Genomic DNA, 23,191 nt, shown 5'->3' with positions numbered 1-23,191 from the left:
TTACTAGGGATACAAAGCTGATTGTCAAACAGGAATTCTTATCTGGGGATCTGCTATCCAGTAGAAAATTTATAGTGGTCTTTTATAAATCAAAAAAGGTGGAAACTCACTCTTTAACAGGCAAGTTGACTGGGACTGCACAAGTGCCTTAAAGTTGGACAGGACAAATTCAGGTTTGTTCCAAGTCTTTACACTGGGCAAATGTCATCTAAATCTATCTTCTCTTTATGTGATATTAGGGCATTTTACTATGTATTTCTTCACGCAGGGTCAAATGTTAAGAGATCTAATTCTCTTGCCATATTCCAAAAGCACCCCAAACCTTTATTCAACACAAATAGTGCATACCTGCTTTAAGATTCCTACACTGTCATCAGACACCTTTGTGGTACAAACCAAGTATGAGAAAATCTCTTTCATGAGAGTTTGGGTTTCTCTCCAGGGCAAAAATAAATGTTTAGCAAGTCCTATAGACATGTCCAGGTCTAGAACATTTCCAGAAACTGATCTTAGATCATAAAATCAAGAATATCCTGAGCTGGAAGTGACCCACAAGGATCATCTAGCCCAACTTGTACAACTAGATAACTAGTGCTAAGAACCATCCCCATTGCAACTCATCTGTCCTTAGGACCAGAAAACTACTGATATCCAGCTTACACAGTTGGATTCAAACACAAGCTATTTATTTACCATTCTTGTCATCCAGAGAGGTTCAGTGCTGCTGTCTCATTTTAATTTCAAAATTAGGTGACGTACAAGCATGCAACAGGCTCGACCCAAAAAGGACTAATTCCTAGTTTTACTCAAAAAACCCAAACTACATGTATAACACTAAGTCTGGAACCTTATTACAAATATAAATCCTAAAAAAATATGAGTTAATGCTAACTGTATATATTATGATTTAATAAAGGGAAGTCTTATACTAACTTCTCATGATAGTAAGACAAGAAAATAGTACCGGACTTGAACCTAATCTCAGATACCCAAACTGATGTTTTACTGTATCTGATTGTACAGGCTATAGAACAAGCAGATATTATATAGGACTTGTTTGATATTAGCAGTTGTGCCATTCATTGCTTTGAAAAAAAGAAAGTAAACCAAGTCAAAAGTGAAAGTGAAACTTGCCTGAAGCTGGAGGGTATGGCGGAGAATGGTGTCCTCTAAAGCATGGATCCACTTCTCCCTCTCATCTGCATCTCGAGCTGAAAAAGTATCAAAAATATATAAATTATATGTAGTCTTATATACTAAAAGCCATACACAAACAGATCTGATGTCCACACTAAATATGGAAAGTTGCCAAGGGCACAGTTTGTTGTGTTCAACAAATTCTTCAGTGGTTACAGCTCTGTCTCTTGTCTGGCTGTAATAGCAAAGAAGGTTTGCACAGACAGTCCTCACTTAATTCATTAAATCCTCTTTGAATTTTCATATTTACAAGAAGCTATTCAACCTGTAATAGATTATCCATTAATTCTACTTCAGTGTGGACACAGTAACTCGGAATAAGTTAGCCTTTCACGTACGGATTCATTAGACAGGGCAAACACCTCTAACAGGTTACCAGTGTGAATAATGAAGGACAAAGAATAACCTGAAGTATATAATAAACATTTTCAAAACTCAAGACAACCCTACTCTAAAACCAAATAGAACCTAAATTATATGTTAACAACACACAAAAGAACATTTTCATACTTCTGCAATAGACCACCAGACAGTTTTAATTAAGAACCCAAGTCAGCATATATTATATATATAAAAGAGTATTATGATTCTCAGTTGCAGACAGTGATAATTAAGAAAGCAATATATTAAGTGATGATTAAAGGGGGATTACAGGACTGGGGGCACAAAAGAGAAGAGGAGCTGGAGGAGTAAGATGAAGAACAGATCGAAACAGACTAAGGACTATAATCACTTTTTTTTTACCCAGATACCTCTTTTCTTCACCCCTACCTCCTGTACAGACACACCACCTTCACTTCACTAGTTTGAAAGAGTTCCTTGCTGTGCTCTAAGAGTGTTTAAAAAACACAGGAGCAGAGAGTCAGTGGACTCCAGGTAAAGAAAGAAGAGAAAATTCCACAGGCATTAAATAGACTGTAAACAAACTGGCCTATATATGGATTTAGAATAGTTATTGACAATTGTTTCTAGTTCCTCATTCAAATGGTATTTAAAAGAAACAGGAAGCCTGTTAAAAGCAAGGAAAGCTTAAGTGAGCTAGCACCTATTATGAATCAGAGGGCTGAGATTCCTATCAGACTTATTTGTTAAGGAGTTCAGAGGAAATATTTTTAGGTTATACTGAAATGTACTCTCCAGTTCAAAATGCTTTGTTTCAATGTTCCCTTTCTCACTCTTATGTTTCCACTGCTTTTATTCTTTGGAATCTGCAGCTCAAACCTATCCAGGTTTGAGACCACAGGTCTTCAAAACATGTAGATTTTTCTACACTCCCCAAAGAAAACAGTATCAAGATAAACACAGTGCATTGTGTTTACCTCAGTATATATACACTAATTATTCCAAGTTAACAAAACCATCAGGGAAGAATTGACAATGTATGTGAGAGATAGGTAAGAATGTCTTTTTAATACAGAAATTTGGTCCAAGCCTAACCAATGAGGTGGCCTCACAAAGCAGTGGGGCAAAACTTCCATTATATACAAAGTAAAAGTTTGAAACCTGTCTAGGGTTTTTTTCCTAAAAAATACACGTTTTCCCAGATACAAGTCAATCCCTACTTATTGTTCTTTTAAAATAGTAAAGCACGATCAATTGCCACAGGTATTCTGGTAACAATACCATTAACCTGCACAAATTAAAACTAGACATAAAGGAAAGTGGCTTCCCAAAGTGCTTTCAGATGCACAGAGGAAGTCTGCAGGAAGAAGTTAAAGTAATTAAATGCTACTTAGAACAGCAGGTGAATAACTTTTCTGCAGGGACCGCAGCAAGTATTAAAAAGCTGGATTTGCCATCTGTAATACTCTCAAAAGCTCACTAGATATAACTTCTAATTTACGGGGTTCTACCCACTAGTGATCTGTACTTTAATTGAGAAGCTGAAGTAGGTGCTGAGGACAAGTGTATAATGCAGTGAAAGAAGACAGGAGGGAGGGACAGAGGCCCTGTGAACCTTGCCCAGTGACTGCATTAGCCCAAATACATTCTACAATGTGCAAATTATAATTTTTATTTTTTTTCTCATTACGTACACACATGCACACACAAACACCCTGCTCTTTTTGCACAATATATCTTACTCTTTAATTTCAATTACTGAATTAGTCAATTAGAATCAATTTTAATGCTTATTAGCTTCTTTGGTTCTGCTAATCAAGAACAGGCCCTTTTGCTTAGTCCTGCCAGACATATTAATTAAGTTGATGCATCTTATACCAGTCAATACATATATAACATATATAGTTACCTGTATCTATCAGTATTTGAGATGTATGACAGTGGTTAACATATTTCAGTATGTGTAAGGTTTCTTGGTTGTGTTTTCTGTTTGTTTTTCTGGTTTTCTGTGTTTGTTTTTTTTAATCTTACTGGAGAACTGGGGTACCAAGGAGCTCCTAAGTAACTCACAGGATACAAAAATCTCATGTTAAAGGTTTTTTTCCCATGATTATTGAAACTAAAAAAGAAACAATTAAGCTGCAGACCAGTGAATTAATCCTTGTATTGCAGCAGAATTCCTGTGATCTTCCATACTGGCAGCAAAAAGAGGTCACTGTATTAGCTAAATACTAATCTCAATATACAGTAGCCCATTAATAAAGGTTATCACATCATGACTTGTATCTGAACCCGCAGCAGAACAGAGAGGCCTCACAGCACCAGGGGAGACCTACAAACCAACCAATCCCTACGGCTCAAACACGGAACTGACTTTCCCATGCTCATAAATAAACTACATTTTTGAAGCTTCTATTCCTCTAATGACCCCTTTATAGCTCTTTCTACCAGGGCTCAGCAGAAGGAGAAAAGCTGTATTTTTTCCTCATATACTAGACATTGCAAACCTCTGGCATAGCATGATCAGTCCTTAGGGAGAACAACATGAATCTCATCAATCCTGCTACTCAGGCCACGATAAATCCAGGAACACTGCCACAAGAAGACTGCTTACTGCACAGAAAACACACAGCATCAGAACCTTTTAAGCACTCTCTGTACAGAACACTGGATTAACTTTCAGACCATCTATCATCAACAGCAGATCCTCCTGGCTCTCCTCCATAGAATCTTTTAAGAAAACCACGGAGAAAACAGTAGGATGCAGTTTTTAGTAAAGCGAGCTGCAAGAAAAGTTATATTAAATCTAATCAAAATGGCTGCTGTGAGATTAGGTGCAAGTAAAAGCTCCCTAATGGTAAAAGCAATTTAGAACTGAACAGCTGCCAAAAGATCACTGATGAAAAAAAAAAATCAATGGACATTCAAAAAAGAGATTAGCCAACACACTCAGAAACAATTTATGGGAAAAATCTACACACAATGGTCAGAGATCATTATCCACCCATCTGTAGGGAAAGCTAGATATACAAGCTGGTTTTCATTTAAAGAAGGCAACTTTGGCCAAAGAAAAAGCTCTAATATATTTTCAGGTAAAAAGTTAGTGCTGCACACAACAAAATATCCACTCTGCATCTGCAAATGCTGGAGGCTTTCTTCAGCAGGTAGGGGACAAGAACATATTTGGGATAAGCCAATTATTATCTAGTCCAAAGAATTACACTAGTATCTGTGCTCATTAAAAAATGGAGGAATGATATCTGGTCCCTCCTGGCACAAAACTTCTAGAAAGAGAAGGGCAGGGGGCAAGAGAGAGAAACAAGTTGCTTTTCCCCAGGCTGACTCTAGAATAAGAGTATGACAAAACACAAATAAGAAACACTGAGACATCTGTGTAAGGAAATAGCTAGCACTTAAAAACATATAAGTGCTAGTTCAGCTGTTTATAAGTGATTAATGTTTTTAATGCTAATTAGAAATTAAACAAAGGAGCCCACTGCACTACATGAATATTCATTGTGGTTCTTAGTCTCAGGGGTTAATGCAAGAGTTACCTGGTCAGCTGAAATTCAAATTGTACCGGGGCATCAGCTATCCACAAAAATAGCAATGCTATATCTGCAGTTGAGAGGACACTAACACTCCCTGTGCTTTTCTCTTTTTTAAGTGCCAGAATTCAGAATTCAGTTTTTACTTCAAATTAACAGTGAACATTTGCATGTGGAACAAGCTAAATCCACACAGAGCTGCATAATCACTGCTATATGCAAGGGACTGGAATCATTAGTGGCTGAAACATTGCAAATTTACTGTGATCAGGTCAGTTAAGCTATTTTTACCTTTTTTTTCAATAGAATTAGTATTTATGAGCTAGATTACAGTTTGTTCCATATGTTTAACCCCTCACTCCTCTGTGTCTGTGGTGCATCCTTTGAAAGGCACCTGTGTAATTTACTGTGACATCTCAGGCACATCTCAGGCACATCAGAGACAACCACGGGGTACTTAACATGATCACAGTCCTATTTATAACTAATTCAGGGAAACACACTTGAAGAGCATGTCATAGCATTACAGTGAGTTTGGTAACAATATTTTTAAAGATGTGCCTTTTTTGTGATCTGTCTGGTTGAACTTATTCAAAAGATATTTTAACATCCATTTTATACTAAAAAAAAAAAAATCCAAACTGTTTCCTAGAGGTGTTACAAAGAAAGAAAAGCAATTATTTGACCAAAGAGAAAATCACAGAGTGAAAAAAATACTAAAACCAAGAATCACTGCTTCTACTGAGGAATTTCTGCAATTCAGAAAAATTGTGCTTTAAAACTCCCTTTTGTTTTACAAAATAGCCCTTTATCTCTGATTTTCCCAAACTGCCATGTCAGATATGGCAGGGATTGTAAAAGGTTCTATTCTATGAGGATAAGAAGGCAAATGAAATGCAACTACGTTAAATGCTCTCTACCTCCATTAATTTCCCAAATAGAGAATAAATTTTGTAATTTGGAGTTCCTATAATATTTACTTTGTTGTGTAGAGATTATATGTGTTTATATAACGTATACCAAATGTTAAAGTACAGCATAAAACAGATTACTTTTTCCAGCCTAAGCTTTCATGGCATCCAAAGATTAGATAGAAACAAGTTAAACGACTCTGCTCCACGATACAGCATTTCCCACCAGCATTTCTAGGTCATGCACAGCAGTACTTGGAAGACAGAATACACAAAACATATCACCTCAGAATCAGCATACTGCTGCTTTTTTTTTTTTTGTGTTCATCTACATGGGCATTAGGATGAAAGAAAAACCTCAAGAACTAGTAAAAAAAAAAAAAATCACTAGATTACTTACAAATACATCACACTGTCAAAAAATGAAATGCATATTTTATTTTCATTCACTGTGACCTACTTACAGGCAGAACTCAGTAAGAAAAGTCTATTACACCCACAGAGTCAATAGAGTCAATTATGCAGCCTTCATTCTGAAAAAACTTCCACTGATTTGTATGCAAAATTCCTCTATTTTCTCAGCCAAGTGCAGAACTAATGTAGTATCTTTACACACAAATAACCAGATGATAGAGATGAAATTCTGGCTATACTGAGATCAATAGGATTTTTGCCACCAGTCTCATTGGTGGGAGATTTTATCAGTAGTGCTCAATGAGGTGGAAAAGTCACACATCAAAGGACTGTTCCATGACTAAATAAATTGCTTTTTAAAGTCACTGAAAGGACTTTCAAACCATAGAAAAATATGCAAGATGAAGCAGCACTTCATACAAGCCTACCAAAACACTAGTTTCATTGCTTACAAATACCCTTCTAACACATGCAGCTCCCACATCTGTCAGTAAGTTGAACCTTATTTCCTCTATATCACAGTTTTGGAGTTGTCACAAGCATTATTCTCCTCCTGATGCCATCCTCCACCCACACATATAAATCAACCTCCTTTTGTTCTGCAGGTGTCTGACTGGCCTGATCTCCCTGTCCCTACAGAAGACTCCTGTGGAGCCACAAGACACAATGTCATTAGACTTGCCCAAAATAAAAGCATCCAAAGGTCTCCCGTGTACAACGCATTAGTAAGATTAATCTGTGATCTCAAGAAACCAACTGAACTGCTCTTTCACTGTTACCTAAGCTCAAAAGATTTTTTAGTAAGCCTTATAATCAACCCAAAAACGTACCTTTGGGTGGAAAAGTATGTTTACATACCTTTTGTGTGACAAAGGAAATACACAGTCAAGTTGCTATTAGTTCTCTCTGGAAATTCATGCACAATGTGTAATTTTGTAATTAAACAATTCTCAACGTGGGACAATCTGCAAGTATCTGTTTTTTGCACTAGAGAATAATATTTAAATATTAATAATAGTAACACTAAATAATATTCCATATGGTATATTCTGTGAAAATGGCTTTTAAGGTATGTTTGCATTTAAAATCAATCACAGAACCACAGAATGGCCTGGGTTGGAAGGGACCTTAAAGATCATATCATTCCAACCCCCCTGCCACAAGCAGGGACACCTTCCACTATCCCAGGTTGCTCAGAGCCCTGTCCCACCTGGCCTTGAACATTCCAGGGATGGGGCAGCCACAGTTTCTCTGGGCAACATGTTCCAGTGCCTACCACCCTCACAGTAAAGAATTTCTTCCATTGCAGATCACACTGATAGAGCTCAAAAGCTACTAATGTGGGGTAGAAACCATATTTTGGTTTGAACTAAAAAAACTGAAATAGAAAAAGAAAAATATAGCCATTTTCTTAGCCAATAAAATAGCTCTCAATTTAACAGGTTAAACTCAAGTTTATTGCTACTTGGAATTTCTTGTTAACACCAAAGGAAATGAGTGTTTAACCATTCAGTATCCCTCCCCTCCTTATAGTGAGACCTTTTCTAACCATTTCTCTCCTTCCAAAATAGTTGCCAATAGATACAATTGAGATAACAGACTCATACTGATGCCAAAAGTAACAAGCAATAAATATACTCTTTCTTCCAGAGGAAGGAAAAGAGAAAACAAATGGATGCCTCACACAGACACTGTTTCAAGGTATTATTTCTTTGCTACTCTGAAGTTTAACATACATTTTGAAACTTCAACCTCAAGAAATGGAAATCCAAGAAGTGTTTATGTATGACCACAACAACTGAGTGCAGAGAGTCCCATTAAAATGGGAAACTCTAGGGATGAGTATAGACAATTATAATACAGGATGCTGCAGGTGCAAGAAGGAGCTGCGTGAAGCAGGAAAAGCACAACCACGCACCACTCTCTGTGCTCTGGTCACAAGTTCCAACTGCTCAAAGTATCAGTGTAATACATCAATAGCAAAAAGAGGGTAGATGGAAGAGAGAGGGAAGGACAGAAAAATCACTGCAAAAGCTCTATTTTTGCAGTACTGCCAGTCAGTGGAGGATGAGATGAGGCCCAGAACTTTGTGCAGCCCAGACCTGGTCAGGTAAAAGGAGGAGGACAGGTAGCTCAGCTCTGGTGTTACATGTATGAAGAGAAGGCTGGAAGCTTTACTCAGCATAGCTACTCGTCCTCCTCTGCAATATAAAAGCACAGTTGAGCATAGCATAGGGGAATTCACTGTTGCAGCATCACCAGAACCCTAAAAGACCCTGCAAACATTAGCTTAGGACAAACGATGCAGTCACAGCACTAAACATCACTGAGGAAACCAGCACAGACCAGGATTTCACACCAAAATCTCTCACTAGGCATTTTTTTGCAATGTAGGCATTTAATATCAGATTTAAAAGTTCTCAAAACCTTTTTTGGGAAAAGGCTGCAATTTATGAATCGTTATTTAAATTGGGTAATGTGATAGACTAAAGTGTCTCTTCATACCACAAGGGCAACCAGTTTCCTGTCGTCTATTTGGTGGACAATGTCAAGGTTTTGTAGAAGACTATAAATATTGACTATTTTCCCAACCAGTGGGGAAACACAGGTATAGAACCACTATAATTAATTTTGATACTTAATACAAATACTTAAAATCTCAAATTCTGATACAGCTCAGCAACTAAACCCTTTGTGGACCTCAGTATATCCTTAATAATAACTGTCTCCCACATTAACAAAAATTCCCTGCTTTTGTAACATTAAGGCCTCTTGCTGTGCATATCTCCCTTTTTCCTCAGCTGGGATGGTAGGCAGACATAAATCAAGCTAAAAACTGGGGAAGGATGGGAAAGAAGGTGAAATCTACCTTTAGCAGCTGACAGCTTTCATGTAACAGGAGAATAAGTTGCACAGCAACATTCATGCTTCATTTCTCAGATACTTTTGTGGCAGGCATAGGAAAGGAAAGACAAAAGCTAAAGCAAAATCATCTCAGATCAATGCACTGGACTGCTTCCAATCTTTCAATCCTTTATTACACAAAGCAGGAGACAAAACTGATTCGCCTTCCAAGGAACTGTACTGCAGGCTGTAAAAATAAGAGCTGGGTTTTTCAGGTAGGAGTTAAAAAATCCGAATTCCTTTTTCCTGCACACAATGTGCATTTAGTGAAGGATTTCAGTCCAAATAAAAGCTATTATGGCTTCAGGTTAGACAGCAAATCAAACATCAGGAAGAAATACAACAATAACCTTGCTGGACTCTCTTGAACATCATGTTCCCACTCTTGAATTTAAGCCACAAGCATCCCAGTGAGCAGAAGGAACAGCTAAGTGATATGAAAGAGAGAAGAGCTGAATTTCCAAATGGAAAGAGCTTATAGTCTGGTGATGATATGAAGATGTTAAAAGAAAAACAAAACCAAACTCCCCACAGTGTTTGAAGGTTATGGAACGTGTACTACAGCAAGGAAAAATATATTATCAAGAAAGAGCTTCTGACAGGAAGGTAAATTAAACTAAGAGCATTATCCCAAATATCTTATAGCAACTTGAATGGATTTTTGCATCTAACTGAACAAACCAACAAGGGAATGCTTTGAGATCTGCCTAATTCAGAAGCCTTACAAGCAAACCATGAAACTGGATATATAGCATGACCAAAGGAGGACCAATCGGGAGATAAAATACATAACTTTTAAATACCTTTTAAAATTTCTGAGGTCATTCTGCCTCCACTCACCCTCCAGTGTGTACAGGTATCAATACAGCTGTCCATAACAATAACATAAAGGGGAAAAAAATCTGCTGGGCACTCTGGCAGAGCTAAAGTTAAGCTGACAGTAAAACCAAAACATGCTGTTTGTTTTACTGCCTATATCTATTCAATTCACTTTTTTCCTTTATAACCAGGTAATAAATATAGGGATCCCATTTGGGATGTACCCAGTCATCATTCAAAACCTACACTGTATTTGTAATAAAAAGTTCTTAATTTTTACTAATGTTCAGTACAGGGGTGGCCACTAGGAAGCACAGTTGAGAACAGAAGAGAGGAAGACTCACAGAGGCAGCAATAAAATATGAACTATACACGAGCAAGACTCAAAATTTATCATTATCCAGTGACAGGCAAATCTTAGTGGGAGATGCTGGAGATTTAGCACTTTGAAAATTCAGTTACACACATACACATATGGGATCAACATCCATGTGAGAAGTTGATCAGACACTTTAAATGACTTATTTGCCCTTCACCTCATTACTTACATCTCTAGAGTGTTAAGTCAGATGTGCACATTAAGATATAATCAATTAATCCAGTACTAAGGTTTTCCTTCTTTTCCCAAATTCAAATTCTATCACTGCCTGCCAGCAAAATTTTACCAATCAGTACTTAAAGTCTGAGTGAATGTAAATAGTTTTCTTTTGGAGCCTGAAAGAAAAACCGTTCCACTGCAGATGGGACCCTAACTTAGATACAGATCAGCAAATCTTTGAAATCGTGGTTTTTTAAAGTTCTGGGTTTTTTCCCAGGGAGGCTCCAGGTTGTTTGGATCCCTAGCTGACTTTGAGAATGAAGGAGGCAGTAAGGATTAAAGAAATGACTGTATCTTTAAAAAAGTTGCCATTTCTGCAGCAGTCTTCTCTTGTAGAAGACTTCTTTTGTAAAGGGTGAATGTATTTATAGCTATGACTATCCTGCAGAAGAAACATTCTCTCTGGATCAGGTATAAAAAATCTTAGAAAGAAATTGTTAGGAATATTGTATGTTTTCTTGAATTATTCCCAGAATCTATCCTATATAACCTATGTAGTCTCAGCATACATTTTGTAGTACTTACATTATTACCTATTCACCATTCCTGACTGACAGTGACCTATATTTTGCATAAGTTAAAGCCTGTGTAACACTGAATTAATTTAATATAATGAAAAAATGTTTTGTATAAATATGACATAAGGGTTGCATGAGGTGAGAATACATTTAGAATGGCTGTAAGAACTACAGATATAGTTCTGCTGAGCTTTTTTACACTGAAATATCTCAGCACTAATATCTTACCTGTCTTTTTACATTTTTTACAATAAAGCCACATATATTAACACTTTGCTTGTAGCATTACAATTTCCTGGATATCAGCAACGTTACCTTCATAATATGCTAACAGAAAAAGCATAATACAGAAAACAGTGTACAAGATCTTAGCTGTACATTAAAAGAGCATACATAGATCCTAGGAAATGCAGAGAAATTGAGATTATAAAGCACGAGATGTTATGTGACAAAACTGGTGTTCAAAAATTATCAATATTATTGAGAGTAGAACATTACTTGTATCATATACTATCAGTTTTAAGACATCTGATCACCCAAAGGAGAATATAAAACAAACGAGATGTATTAAAAAAGGTCTATCTTAGTAACTAAAGAGGAGAGATTTCTAGATTTACCTGTATCAAGTTCTCAAATATTCAGCAGTATTTAGCTTCACAGTACTGAAAGACTGCACTAGTACAGCATTCCATTACTGCATTAGCAATTAGCTTGCATTTTATCAGCTATCCTTGGGAACAGTAGATTGAAGTATTACTGTGAGCTCAGCATTATGAAGGTATGTTTATGAGGCTTAATGCAGTGAAAAGCCAGACAGCAGCAGCATTTAGGAAGAACTGTAGCACAAGGAATACAGAAGCCAGTGACGATATGGTGTACAATTAATATTTATCATTAGAAACAGTCTCACAAAAACAACAGTATTAATGACAACTCCCATTTGCAAAGCACTGATTTAAAAACATATACAGTACAACCCAAGTTATAGAATTGATTCGATTTATATATATATATATATTTAATATGACTGTTTAAATGCAGATGTGCCTCTTGGATATTTACAATTTTCGGCTCCATGCAAAGCAATTAAATGATTTAGTCACTACATTTTAGAGGAAAAGCAAAAAGGACTAACAAATGTTAGTTGCAAAATATTTTCATCACACTTCCCCAGGATTTTAACATTCAGAAGGCAGAAGTTCTCTAGTCAATATTAGCACAATATTTTGCCCTACTGCTGCAGATACAATAATTTAAGGAGTACATAACAATTATACAGGACCTTACCCTTTCTACCGGTGAGCCATAGCATGCAATGACGAAACATAGCAGTGGCAGATGGCATTGGTGTTAGGAAATGTGAATAAAAGGATAATAGCAGAGAAATGGTGACTGGCAGACAAGACACAGAAATGTAGATGAAATGAATGCAAGCTGGTAAATCTTGAAGCAAAGCTCCACCGTTAAGCCAAATGTTGCCTCTAGTCTCCTCATAAGCGAGCATTAAGTTCTATTTGGATACAAATTGCAACCTTCAGACCAGTCTTGATTCTCTTCATACAGAAATGCATAATTGTATCTTGATAACGAAGATCAGAAGTGTTTTGTAAGCGAAACCCATAATCAGAAGCACATTACTTTCTCCCCTTGAGTGATTTATTCTTTACATTATTAATCTCTAAATCCTGCCAGAGCTACAGTCTCTTTCTAGCACATATGTATCCACTGCAGATGTAAATCCCTGCCTAACCTGCAGCACCCCTGGATCCAGAATGTTCTCAGTGTGCTCATTCATGCTGTTCTGTTGCCAAACATTTAAAATCATCCATCAAATGCAAGTGGAATCTATTATAAGAAAAAAAAAAACAATCTCTTCTTTCAGCTCACCCTGAAAATGGAAGGTTTTCTGATCAACAGTTATTGTGAAGGTGCTGTCGTCCTCATCGTCTATACCAATCACAGCTCCCTGTGAAACAAAGAACACAATCCTGATAAGGCAAGCAGTGACATCAGCAGCACACACTCTATCACTACACCACTGGAATTTAAAAAGCTTTGACAAATTAGAAGAGAACCGAAGACAGTAAAGAGCAGAAAGATTCTCTCTTTAGTCAGAGGATGCAGTCAGTTCTTTAAGAAAATAAAATTTTAGCTGCAGAAAAAAAACAGTAAAGGGTTGTAAACCTGATTTTCTGGATAATAATATGCATCTTTTACTTTTGTAATGGAGGTGGGTTTATGCTGCAGCAGCTCTCTACTACATTTCAACTTACATTTTAAAGAAGAGTGAGGAACAATATTTTATATATACTTTCCATGTATAAAAATAGTAATTCATAGATACTCTACAAAAAGAAGCTCTTGACCTGATTTTATCTACCACTCTGTAATAAAAAATAAATCATTCTAGCAGAATGAATTTGGTCCATCATGTCATGTCACTGGTACACTGCATGATCTAATTTTCAGTCCCTAAGTAAATATTAACAGTAAGTAATCAGGATATATCAAAATCAACTAGCTTTGTCTTCTAATTCTTCATGAATTATTAGAAGGAAATGCAAATAAATTACAGAGTTAAAGGCCATCTGTGCTTAGCTATTTACAAATCTAACCACATTTACATTCCCACCCCCACCCCCAACATTTAATAAATAAGTTTCACCCAAGAGAAGATAACACTGAAGAAAGAACCATTCCAGGCCTCTGACAATTCCAATAAATTATAAAATTTATTCAAAAATCACCCGTGGGTTTACTCAGTTTCTCTTGTTCTCCAGGAGACAGAGCATCAGGATCTGTTGTATCCTTCCCCCTCCCACAAAACAGCCAGCCATCACTGGAAGGTGCCCATATTGAAAGGGTAAATTCTGCCCTTAGTCTCAGAGTAAACAGTGAGTAACAGTACTACCAGCACCTGTCAGTCGATTCCAAGCAGTGCTTCATTTCACTCAGCCAGGTATCCCACAGCAGCTGCAGAACAGGAGTCAGGTATCACCACAGCCTGGCCAAAATCTAAGGATTCTTTTGATCCAGACTTGGGGACAGAGGGATCTGAGACAATCTTACCCACACACATTCCTCAGAGCCCCTACATGAGGATTGTGGCCAACAGGACCAGCTCATGCATGGCTGGGACTACCACAGGCCCCACAAGACAGAGTGGCAGGAACAGGTTCTAATTAAAAACAGCTCCAATCATATGTAATCCGAGGTTATATTGCAGGAAAGGATAGCTCCAAACTACTTTATTTCTTCCCTCCGCGGCCAAAAATGTACCAATTAACTTCTCCAAGAGTATCTTCCATACAGGCTTTTCATGGACAGCTCTGTGTTCACTATAAAAGAGGCCCCTAAAAAGTGTACTCAAGCCAGTATAATTCTGAATATTTTTAGTGCTAGGACGTAACAACCACTAGATGACCAGCCATTACATTCAGAGACTATCTGGCAACCATGCAGTGTGCCAGTGACATGACATGATGGGTTAGATTCATTTTGATAGAATCATCTGGGTTTTATTAAACATAACAATACCAAAAAAAATGTCTGGCACTTTAAGTACGTGTTTTGCTATGCAATAAATCTGAAGATCACTGCAAGTTGTATAATATAATTTTCCTCAACAGTTGTATCATAGAATTATAGAATGGTTGAGGTTGGAAAAGAGCTGTAAGATCATCAAGTCCAACCGTTAACCAGCAGCACCATGTTCACCTCTAAATTATATCAGCGAGTGCCACACCAACACATCTTTTGAACACTTCCAGGGATGGTGATTCCATTACTTCCCTGGGCAGCCTGTTCCAATGGCTGACCACCCTTTCAATGAAGAAATTTTCCCTAATAGCCAATATAATCCTCCTCTTGAGGCCATTTCCTCTCATCCTGTCACTTGTTACCTGGCAGAAGAGACCGACCCTCACCTGGCCACAACATCCTTTCAGGGAAGGTCCCCCCTGAGCCTCCTTCTCTCCAGGCTAAAGATATCAAAAATCTCTAAGTGAGACACCAAGAACACGACCAAGATATTCTCCCCAGAGAATACAGGTAAAACTAATGTAAGGCTAAACATAGACTAGGACAGCCAAGTCCTGCCCCATCCTAAGTGTGGGAGAAAACTGAGGAGCAAGGAGAGCTCTCCACGGCCTGTGACCTCAGCACAAACCTGCATGAAGGGCACACACTGCAGCTGCCACACTGAGGCAAAGGGTCTGAGCCAAAAGCACAGAAGATGCTTCTGCTGTTGTGCAGACAACAGGAACGAAAAAAACTAGAGTGCAAGTTTAAGTGTATATTCCAGAAAACTTTAGGACTTAAGCATAGTGCAGATGACACAGAATCCTCTATAAACACACCTTTCTAAGTACACTATGACAGTCAACAGAATTTGAAGATGAAGCTTCAGGCCTATGATATGTGTTTCAAGAGCAAAAAGGTGAGGAACAAGCTTTTAAAAATCCACTCAAGAGAAAAGGAAGTATTTTAGCCAAATTGCTTAAATTACATGTTTGTTTATGTTCACACCTACAGTAACAACTCAACAATTACTCTAAACAGAAAACCTCTTTGATAGAATTTCAGACCGCAAAAGCCCATCTGTTCAGCTATCAGTATCACTGTCATCTGCCAGAGAAGCTGCTGTACAAAAGCAGAAAAAAGAAAGATTCCTCCCTCACAAAAAAAAGTCCCAAACCCCACACATATTCAGAGAAAGGCTGGGGGAGTCAGTAAGTCTTCAGAAAACTCCAAAGAATAATTTGTGATAGAAGAGTGGCAGATGGGGGAAGATAAAGGGATTGTTTCATGCTAAATACATATAAAGATGGATCATGCAATATTGAACAGACTGTTCACTTTTAATATTTCCTAAACTGGCAGGCTGAGGCCAACCTCCACATTGACAGGCTCACAGCACTATTAAAGCAGACATGGTTTTTCAGACCAAATTTTTCTGCCCAAGGCAAAAAACATCCTCGTGAATCTTTGGAAATGTCATGTTCTAGACAATGGTTTGAGCTTACATTACTCTTAGAGACATACTAAATTAAAATACCAATAAATGGAACAAGGGAAAGTGCAAAAAAAAGTAATCTGGAATCCAAGTGAATGGAGATTCTCTGAGTCTCAGAAGACTGCAGATACCCCTGTATTAAGGCCACAGAAAGGGGTAACAACAAAAGGAAGGAGTAACTGGAAGATCCAGAGTTCTGCTGCAATACTCATCACAGTGTTGGTCAGACACAGAGCCCCTTCCCTAGACTTCTCTTACTTCAAGACTCAAAATGCTCCCATTCATACCCATTATCCTCCTGACTCCTTCCCCCTGTTTAAATCAGCTCTTCACAAGGCTGCTGCATTCTGGAGCCAGAGGTTCTATGAGAAATGGGAAAAAATATAGGAAAAGGACTTGTGCAAGAAATATTTTCAGTGTGTGCATGAGCACAAGGTAGAAACTGGGCACATGCAAAGACACCCCAGCATTCCCACCTCACTTCAGTGCTACCAATTCAAGCTACAACAGCAGCACTTAAGGTTAAATGTCCCAAGCTTAAGTGCCTCAAACAGGTAATGTGCAGCTTTCCCAGTCTGCATCACTTTACCTCTTTTCTCCAATCTGTATCCACCCCCAGCTGGTATTTCAAAAACTCTGCCAGCAGTGCTGTCCCTTCCCTTTCCAGTCCCCCTGTGTTTCACTAAGCTCCAGCAGAGTCAACTGGCAGGCCTAAGGAGTGTCCAAACAGGCAGGATGGAGAACACAGAAACAGAAGAAAGGCAAATCAGAAAGACACAAGGACTCCTGTAGCACAGAACAATATGTATATACGTATACAATACATATATACCTCCACACACAGAGGAATGAGAACTGCAAGCAAAAACTTTTTCATAATATGCTACCCATCTTACTCTGTCATAGAATGTTTTTTAATATACCATAAAATGTATAAGGTTTCTATACACTATATAAATTACAGAACATAATTAGCGCAGCACATCACTTGGCCTCTTATGGTTTCTTTCTTTAAATACTGTCACTATTTCAGTATTTTGCAGAGTCAGGAATAGAGCCCAAACCTCAAAGTCTCCTTGCAGTTCTCTCCATTAGGACATATTATACACAGTAAGTCATTAAGTACTGAATAAAACAATACTTACCCTGAGTCTAACACACCCTCGGCGTGAGCCTCTCATCATTTTGTCTTTCGACTGAAACAGAAAAAAAACAGATCAGTGGGTTAACAAACACAGTAAGAAGAAAGTTATTCAAAGCAATGGAGAAAAGGATTTTTGCATAATGTTTTACTGACTGATTAAATGAGATGCAACTTCTGTTACAAAATAGGTTAGTTTTCACACATACCATGGTATGGAAAACTAATCCTTAAAATATAAGAACACAATATCCCTCTTCAAGAAGTATTCTAGATACCTTCATGAAATACTTGTAAGATGCAGTCCATACCTATATAGAAAGTAAAAAGTAGTGAAGAAGAAAGGACTTGGGAAATACTAAAAATGAGCAGTATACTGATTTACATCTTCCTCTTTTCTTACTTACTCTCAGAAAAGTGCCCACAAAAGAAAATCCAGCTGTGCAGGCAGAATTGTACAAATGGAATTATATTTCTGTCAGAAAGTTTCCCCGATTCATATCCCTTTTATGCAGATACAAATTCCATTTTTAGACAAGTTTCTATGCCTACATCCTAGCAGTACAGACCACTTTCATTACTACAGTTAGAAAAGTTATGTTTAAAGCCATTTAAGCAGTAAGAGCCCAGATCAGAAAACAGGATTCCCATGTCCATAACCAGTGCTCAAACCTGTAGACTAACCTACCTTGCAGCTAAATTACTGAATCTCTTCCTTAGTATCTGTTTGAAGCACTGATACCCCTCCCAACCTCCCAAAGAGGGAATTCTAAACAGCCAACTCACTTCTAGCTTGAAATTGTGATACTTGAACTTTCAGCTATTCCCACCACTGACTCAGGCAGACTTGTCAATAACCATTGCTATTGGGCAACAGGGGCAAGCCCAAGCAGCACACACACAAACTATTTAAGCTGAAGAAGAAAAAGAAAACATTTAGGTCATCCTAAATATTCAGTTTTCTGATAAACTCAAAACATCTGCTGTTTTTTAACTACACAGACACACACACACATACGCAGAGTTTCCGTTTTTTAAACGATAAGTTACTTGACATTGTAGCCTCATCTAAAAGGTAGTCCTGTCTAATACAACCCCTTCTCTCTTACCATCCAGATATTCAAACTACATTCTTTCAGGTCAGGAAAACAACAGCTGCCACTGTCATGAACAGATTCTCTTGCTGTCATCTTCTGAAATACCCACTTCTTTCCAACAGTATATTAGCAATTCCATCAAGAGAATACACTGATTTTATTATCACCAGACCTATTTTCACTGAAGCCATAAGACAATGAAATATTGTTGACATCAACAGAAAAAAAAGACAGGACAAGAAGTATGAGTCTTAACAATAACAAATTATTCTTCATCCTTTACATATTTGAGATAGAGCTACAAGGAAAGCATGAAGCAGTCACAGCAAGTCCTATTCACTAAAGATAATGTAAAAATACACCACTCGGGGCTTCAAATAATGTTTTTGCTGATCCCCCATTCAATTCAGGCTCTAATTTATCAGAGCTGTCTTCTGAATGTTAGAAACCATAAGTATGAATCTACTTGTTTTCACATCAATATAGGTTAGCTGGTTAAAGTGAAATGGAAGTAAAGACCAGCAGTGCATCCATAATGTATTCTGCAGATATGTAATTTATTTTTAGATTTCCTGAATAAAATCCTGTACATAGAGAAGGTCTTGGAGGGGTTTTTTAAACCTCAAATCCAAGAAAGGATCTAGTAACAAAGTTTCTCCAATAATTTCCTATCAGAAACTGTGTATATTCAGGGTATATCTCACTAGAGTTCAGGTTTACTTTTTATATTCACTGTCTTGAGAGTTCTCCTAAAATGGGAGGACACTTCAGAGAGCTTATCACTCCCTCTGGTGGTTTCTGAAAGAAATATTGGCATAATCCTAGCAGGAAAGAAAATATCTGGACTGAGGCTGCAACTTTGCAGCAGCTGCAAGAACCGGATCAGGTCTGGCTGCCCGGATCACACACACAAGGCAAAGCCCTCCCAGCTCCTTGTGCTGGGCACAGGCAGGAAAAGCAAAGGCAGCAGAGGAGACATTCAGTTTGGTTTGGTTCAGACCCTCAACCAAGCAAGTGCAGGGAATTCCAGAGCTTGTCCTTGAGCAAGGGAAGGCAGAATCCCTACAGCCCTCATTTCCACCGTGCAGGCTGACTATCAACCCAATGCAAAAGATACAGTCAAAGCCCTCCTTTTTCTTGTACACCACATTTTAATGGAATGGAAATTAAGTTTCAACATGATCATGTTCTTAGTCTGCAAAAAGATTCACAAGATAAATCACAGGTCAGAGTGTGGGCCTATATACTTAAAATGTCACCATCTTCAGACAAAGATTTACATGCTTAATACCAATAATAATGAAGAGGTAAATCTAATTCATTTTACCTAACTGGAATAAAGCACCCATCATTGCAGTATCTGAATTCCCTGAGCACTAAAGCACAGAGCTGCCATCACACAAAATGCTGGATTCTCTCACTGGCAGACAGCAAACCTTGCACTAACTGCTGCAGCACAAGACTTTAAAACAGAACTCAGCTGACATTTTAGATTTGCTCCTCACCTCCAAAACTAGGATTTTATAAAAAATATAATTTAAACAAGTTTCGGCTTTCCCTTGTTACCCTTTGGTTGAAATTAGGTTATCCAATATGTCCTATATTTCATCAAGTATTCTTGGACAAATAAAGCCATCCCATAACTGTTTTGAGGAATAATTTCATTGCATTGAATAAAATTACATACAGCAGAAGGACATCTCTGAATGGCTAATAAAAAAGCCACATTTTACTTTCTTTTTATATTTAAAGTTTTAATATGCAGCTGTTTTTTTTCAGTGATCAGTTTTATAACCAGACAAAATTACATTTTCCAAAAACTTTCAATACACACTGTACTGATTTTGATGATAAAGGACTTGAACGAGCTACAATCAGACAGCAGTATGAGATAAATTTCAGCTGAAGCTCAAATAAAAATTTGTACAAATGAACAAAGCTATACAGTATTACTGAAGGGGGAATGTAGGTATCTCCCAAAATAATATGGCCTTTATTGCTTTCTCTTTTACACCCACACAGTGAAGTTGATCACATACAGAACTGATCTAGCATAAGGCAATTCAGGTAACCTACGACTTCTTAGAGAAATGAAAACAATGTCTGGGTCTACCTATAAAAACCAAACCAAAACAAAATTAGAATCCTAACTCCCAAAGGCCCCTAGCCTTCCTTCCTATTTGGAAATTCTACTATTTCTTTCATTTAAGTTTTAGCTGTTGCATGGGAAGTTTAAGGTTTCAGATAAACCCCAGCTGCCGTCTGCCTCCAAAAGTCCTGAGGCACGAGCTCTGCCTGCGCAGAAGTGCACAGAACTTGAAGAGGTGCATTTGTGACTCACACAGTGCTGTCATGGAAATCGCTAACATAAGTACACAGATGAGCAAAACCACTTGGGACATTCATTTCCTGTTAGGGATGAAGAACCTGGAACAAGCTGTATTTATAAACAGAGATCTTTGCGGTTTAGCTACATCTAAAAGAGAAGCTTTAATTTGGATCACTTTCCATAATAGTCGTTTTTCTCATCTAATGCTAAGGCAACCCTCATGTTTCAAGCTGAAATAAAGCTCAACAATTTAAAGACTTTACAGGCTGTTCCCAGCCCACCATTCCTTCAGCTCCCTTGCAAGGCACACGCCAGTCTCTGAGGAGGAGCTCCCTGAGCCCAGGGACAGCATCTCACAGCCATGTTGTTCCTGCAGCTAAAGCCAGGACTTTTGTGGATGCAGACATAAAGCAGGAACCCAAACACTGCAGGGATAACTGAGGGTGCCACTGGGGCTCATTCAACCCCAACAGATGAACAGATGCCATGTATCTATGAAATCGGGAAGGCAACAATTTATGGGTCCTGGCACAGAAGAGCATAAACTGCTTAGAGAGTTCTATAACTAATACATGTGAAGCCTTAGTTGAATAAAGGTGTAAGAGATACAGCACAATCATAGGACCCTCCCTTCAGCCTCTCCCCCAAAAAGCACAGCTACAGACTAAACAGCCTATAGCAACAACAGGACCAGGTGTTGATCACCAGGCTGACCTTTTCAAGTTTCTAAATATTATAATTGCTATTAAAAGATCATTCTGTATAATTCTTAGTTATTTTAAAGGAAGCTTATTCATTAAATTGTCTCTCTCACATGACAACTAGTCTCAGCTCATTAGTCTCAGCTCCATTCACAACCTGCATCAAGAACTTTAAAATAGCAGAAACCTTAAATTAAGTTGTAATCTAACAACAACAAAGACTGATCCTCTACATTGCTACTGGTTTTATTCTGCATGCCTAATAAAGAAAATATAAAAACATGCAATAGATGAGATTTTGCAGGTAAGTGAACAGATTTATTACTGATCCACTGTTAGCACATGATCTATACTCAGAATTCTGATTTGCCCACTGTGCCCATGATCTCTCCAGATCCTACACAAGCACCCAACTACATCAAATTAATGGAGCCAACAACAGGCTGGCTTTGAGGGGATAGATGACACGTGATTTGGAGTGCCAGTAGTACACATTAACCCATCAAATACTTTTGAACAAAATAGGCAAAATATGTTTACAGTGTGTGGGGATGGGAAATGCTAGGGGTTGCACTCAATTTAGTTTTGCATAATAGCCATCAGTGGTTTTTATCCTGTGCCCATAAATTCAGAATTATTTTTATTATTCCTAGTTTGCATATAGTTTTGTCTGTTTTTAATAGATTCACTGAGCTGTTTGCAGGGCACGTTGCAAATCAAGTTATTACAGGAAAAAAGTGTCACTTGATCTGAGAATGGAAAACAGAGACCTCAGAAGGAATGTGTGTGCAAAAGCAGATGTATTTTTTTCCTGTTTTCTTGGGATTTTTGCATGTAGCTGTTGATTGAGAAAACTGTATTTAGAAAAAGCATTCAACTGTAAGTCTCTACCATAGGGGCACTGAGCCATGACTTCAGAGGCATCATTTGAAATCAAGTCAACAAGGTTTGGTTTTAGTTCACCACCAAAGATTCATAAAACTTCTCCAAAATTTGAGCCCCTCTCCTCAATATCTGAGTTGTACAATCCACAGGCAGTTCTTCAATATAGTACAAGTACAGTACAATCAGTATTAAAGTTGCTAACTAGTAATAATCTTTAAAAAGCGGGGGAAAAATACTTTTATACTACCAGAACCACTCTTCCTAACGAGTGTTTTCACACAGTTTTTGCTCCTGAAAGCATTCACCCAGCATATGTTTTAAATGTAGTTTGATGGGCATGATTAACAAAAGACCAGCACTTAAATACATTCTTTAGGCATCTATTGGTGCAAGAACCATTAAGATGATGGGAGGCTCCCCAGTTTGGTTTCAAGAATACACGCTATGGAGCTGTCATGCACGACAATTTTTTCTGGCAGCCCTCATTCACTATGCAAGGCAGCTGTTTAAGCCTAAAACATTTTGATCAGTTCTCCTTTCAATACCACCATATGTCAAATATCCACAAAGTTTTAAAATACTTTAAGGAACTGACCTTCCGCTGTACTGGCCCTGGGTTTAGCACTGTTTGCACAGCTATGCCAGTTCTGCTTTCAATTTATTATACAATTTAAATATTTATTTAAAGAGTACACTTAAACTAAGAATTTAAATCAGATTTTCAACGTTGAGTGGTTTTCTGGATTATTTCTGCAGGATTCCCAAGGGTTATC

General features: G+C 37.8%; 1 protein-coding gene across 4 annotated transcripts in view; it reads right to left on the bottom strand.

The window, feature by feature from the left end:
- The window catches only part of OSBPL9 (oxysterol binding protein like 9), a 60,243-nt gene that overhangs the window by 33,247 nt on the left and 3,805 nt on the right, over nt 1-23,191 (bottom strand). For 3 of the 4 annotated variants that reach the window (XR_001873215.1, XM_017805390.1, XM_017805392.1), the window contains exons 2-4: nt 17,411-17,461; nt 13,139-13,217; nt 1,135-1,211 (exon numbers count right to left, since the gene is read on the bottom strand). Coding sequence is in view for 3 of the 4 variants with exons in the window: in XM_017805390.1 (XP_017660879.1) it covers nt 1,135-1,211; nt 13,139-13,217; nt 17,411-17,461 (207 nt within the window). In the remaining variant the exon portion in view is untranslated. Of the gene's footprint in view, nt 1-1,134; nt 1,212-13,138; nt 13,218-17,410; nt 17,462-18,515; nt 18,580-23,191 lie in introns of those variants that run through there. The other variant, XM_017805391.1, reaches the window with a different exon arrangement.

Source organism: Lepidothrix coronata, unplaced genomic scaffold (genome assembly GCF_001604755.1).
Source record: "Lepidothrix coronata isolate B3197 unplaced genomic scaffold, Lepidothrix_coronata-1.0 Scaffold12, whole genome shotgun sequence".
In the NCBI taxonomy this organism is placed as follows: domain Eukaryota; kingdom Metazoa; phylum Chordata; class Aves; order Passeriformes; family Pipridae; genus Lepidothrix; species Lepidothrix coronata.
Note: the sequence above shows the minus strand (reverse complement) of the source record. Positions and strands in the feature narration are given on the sequence as shown.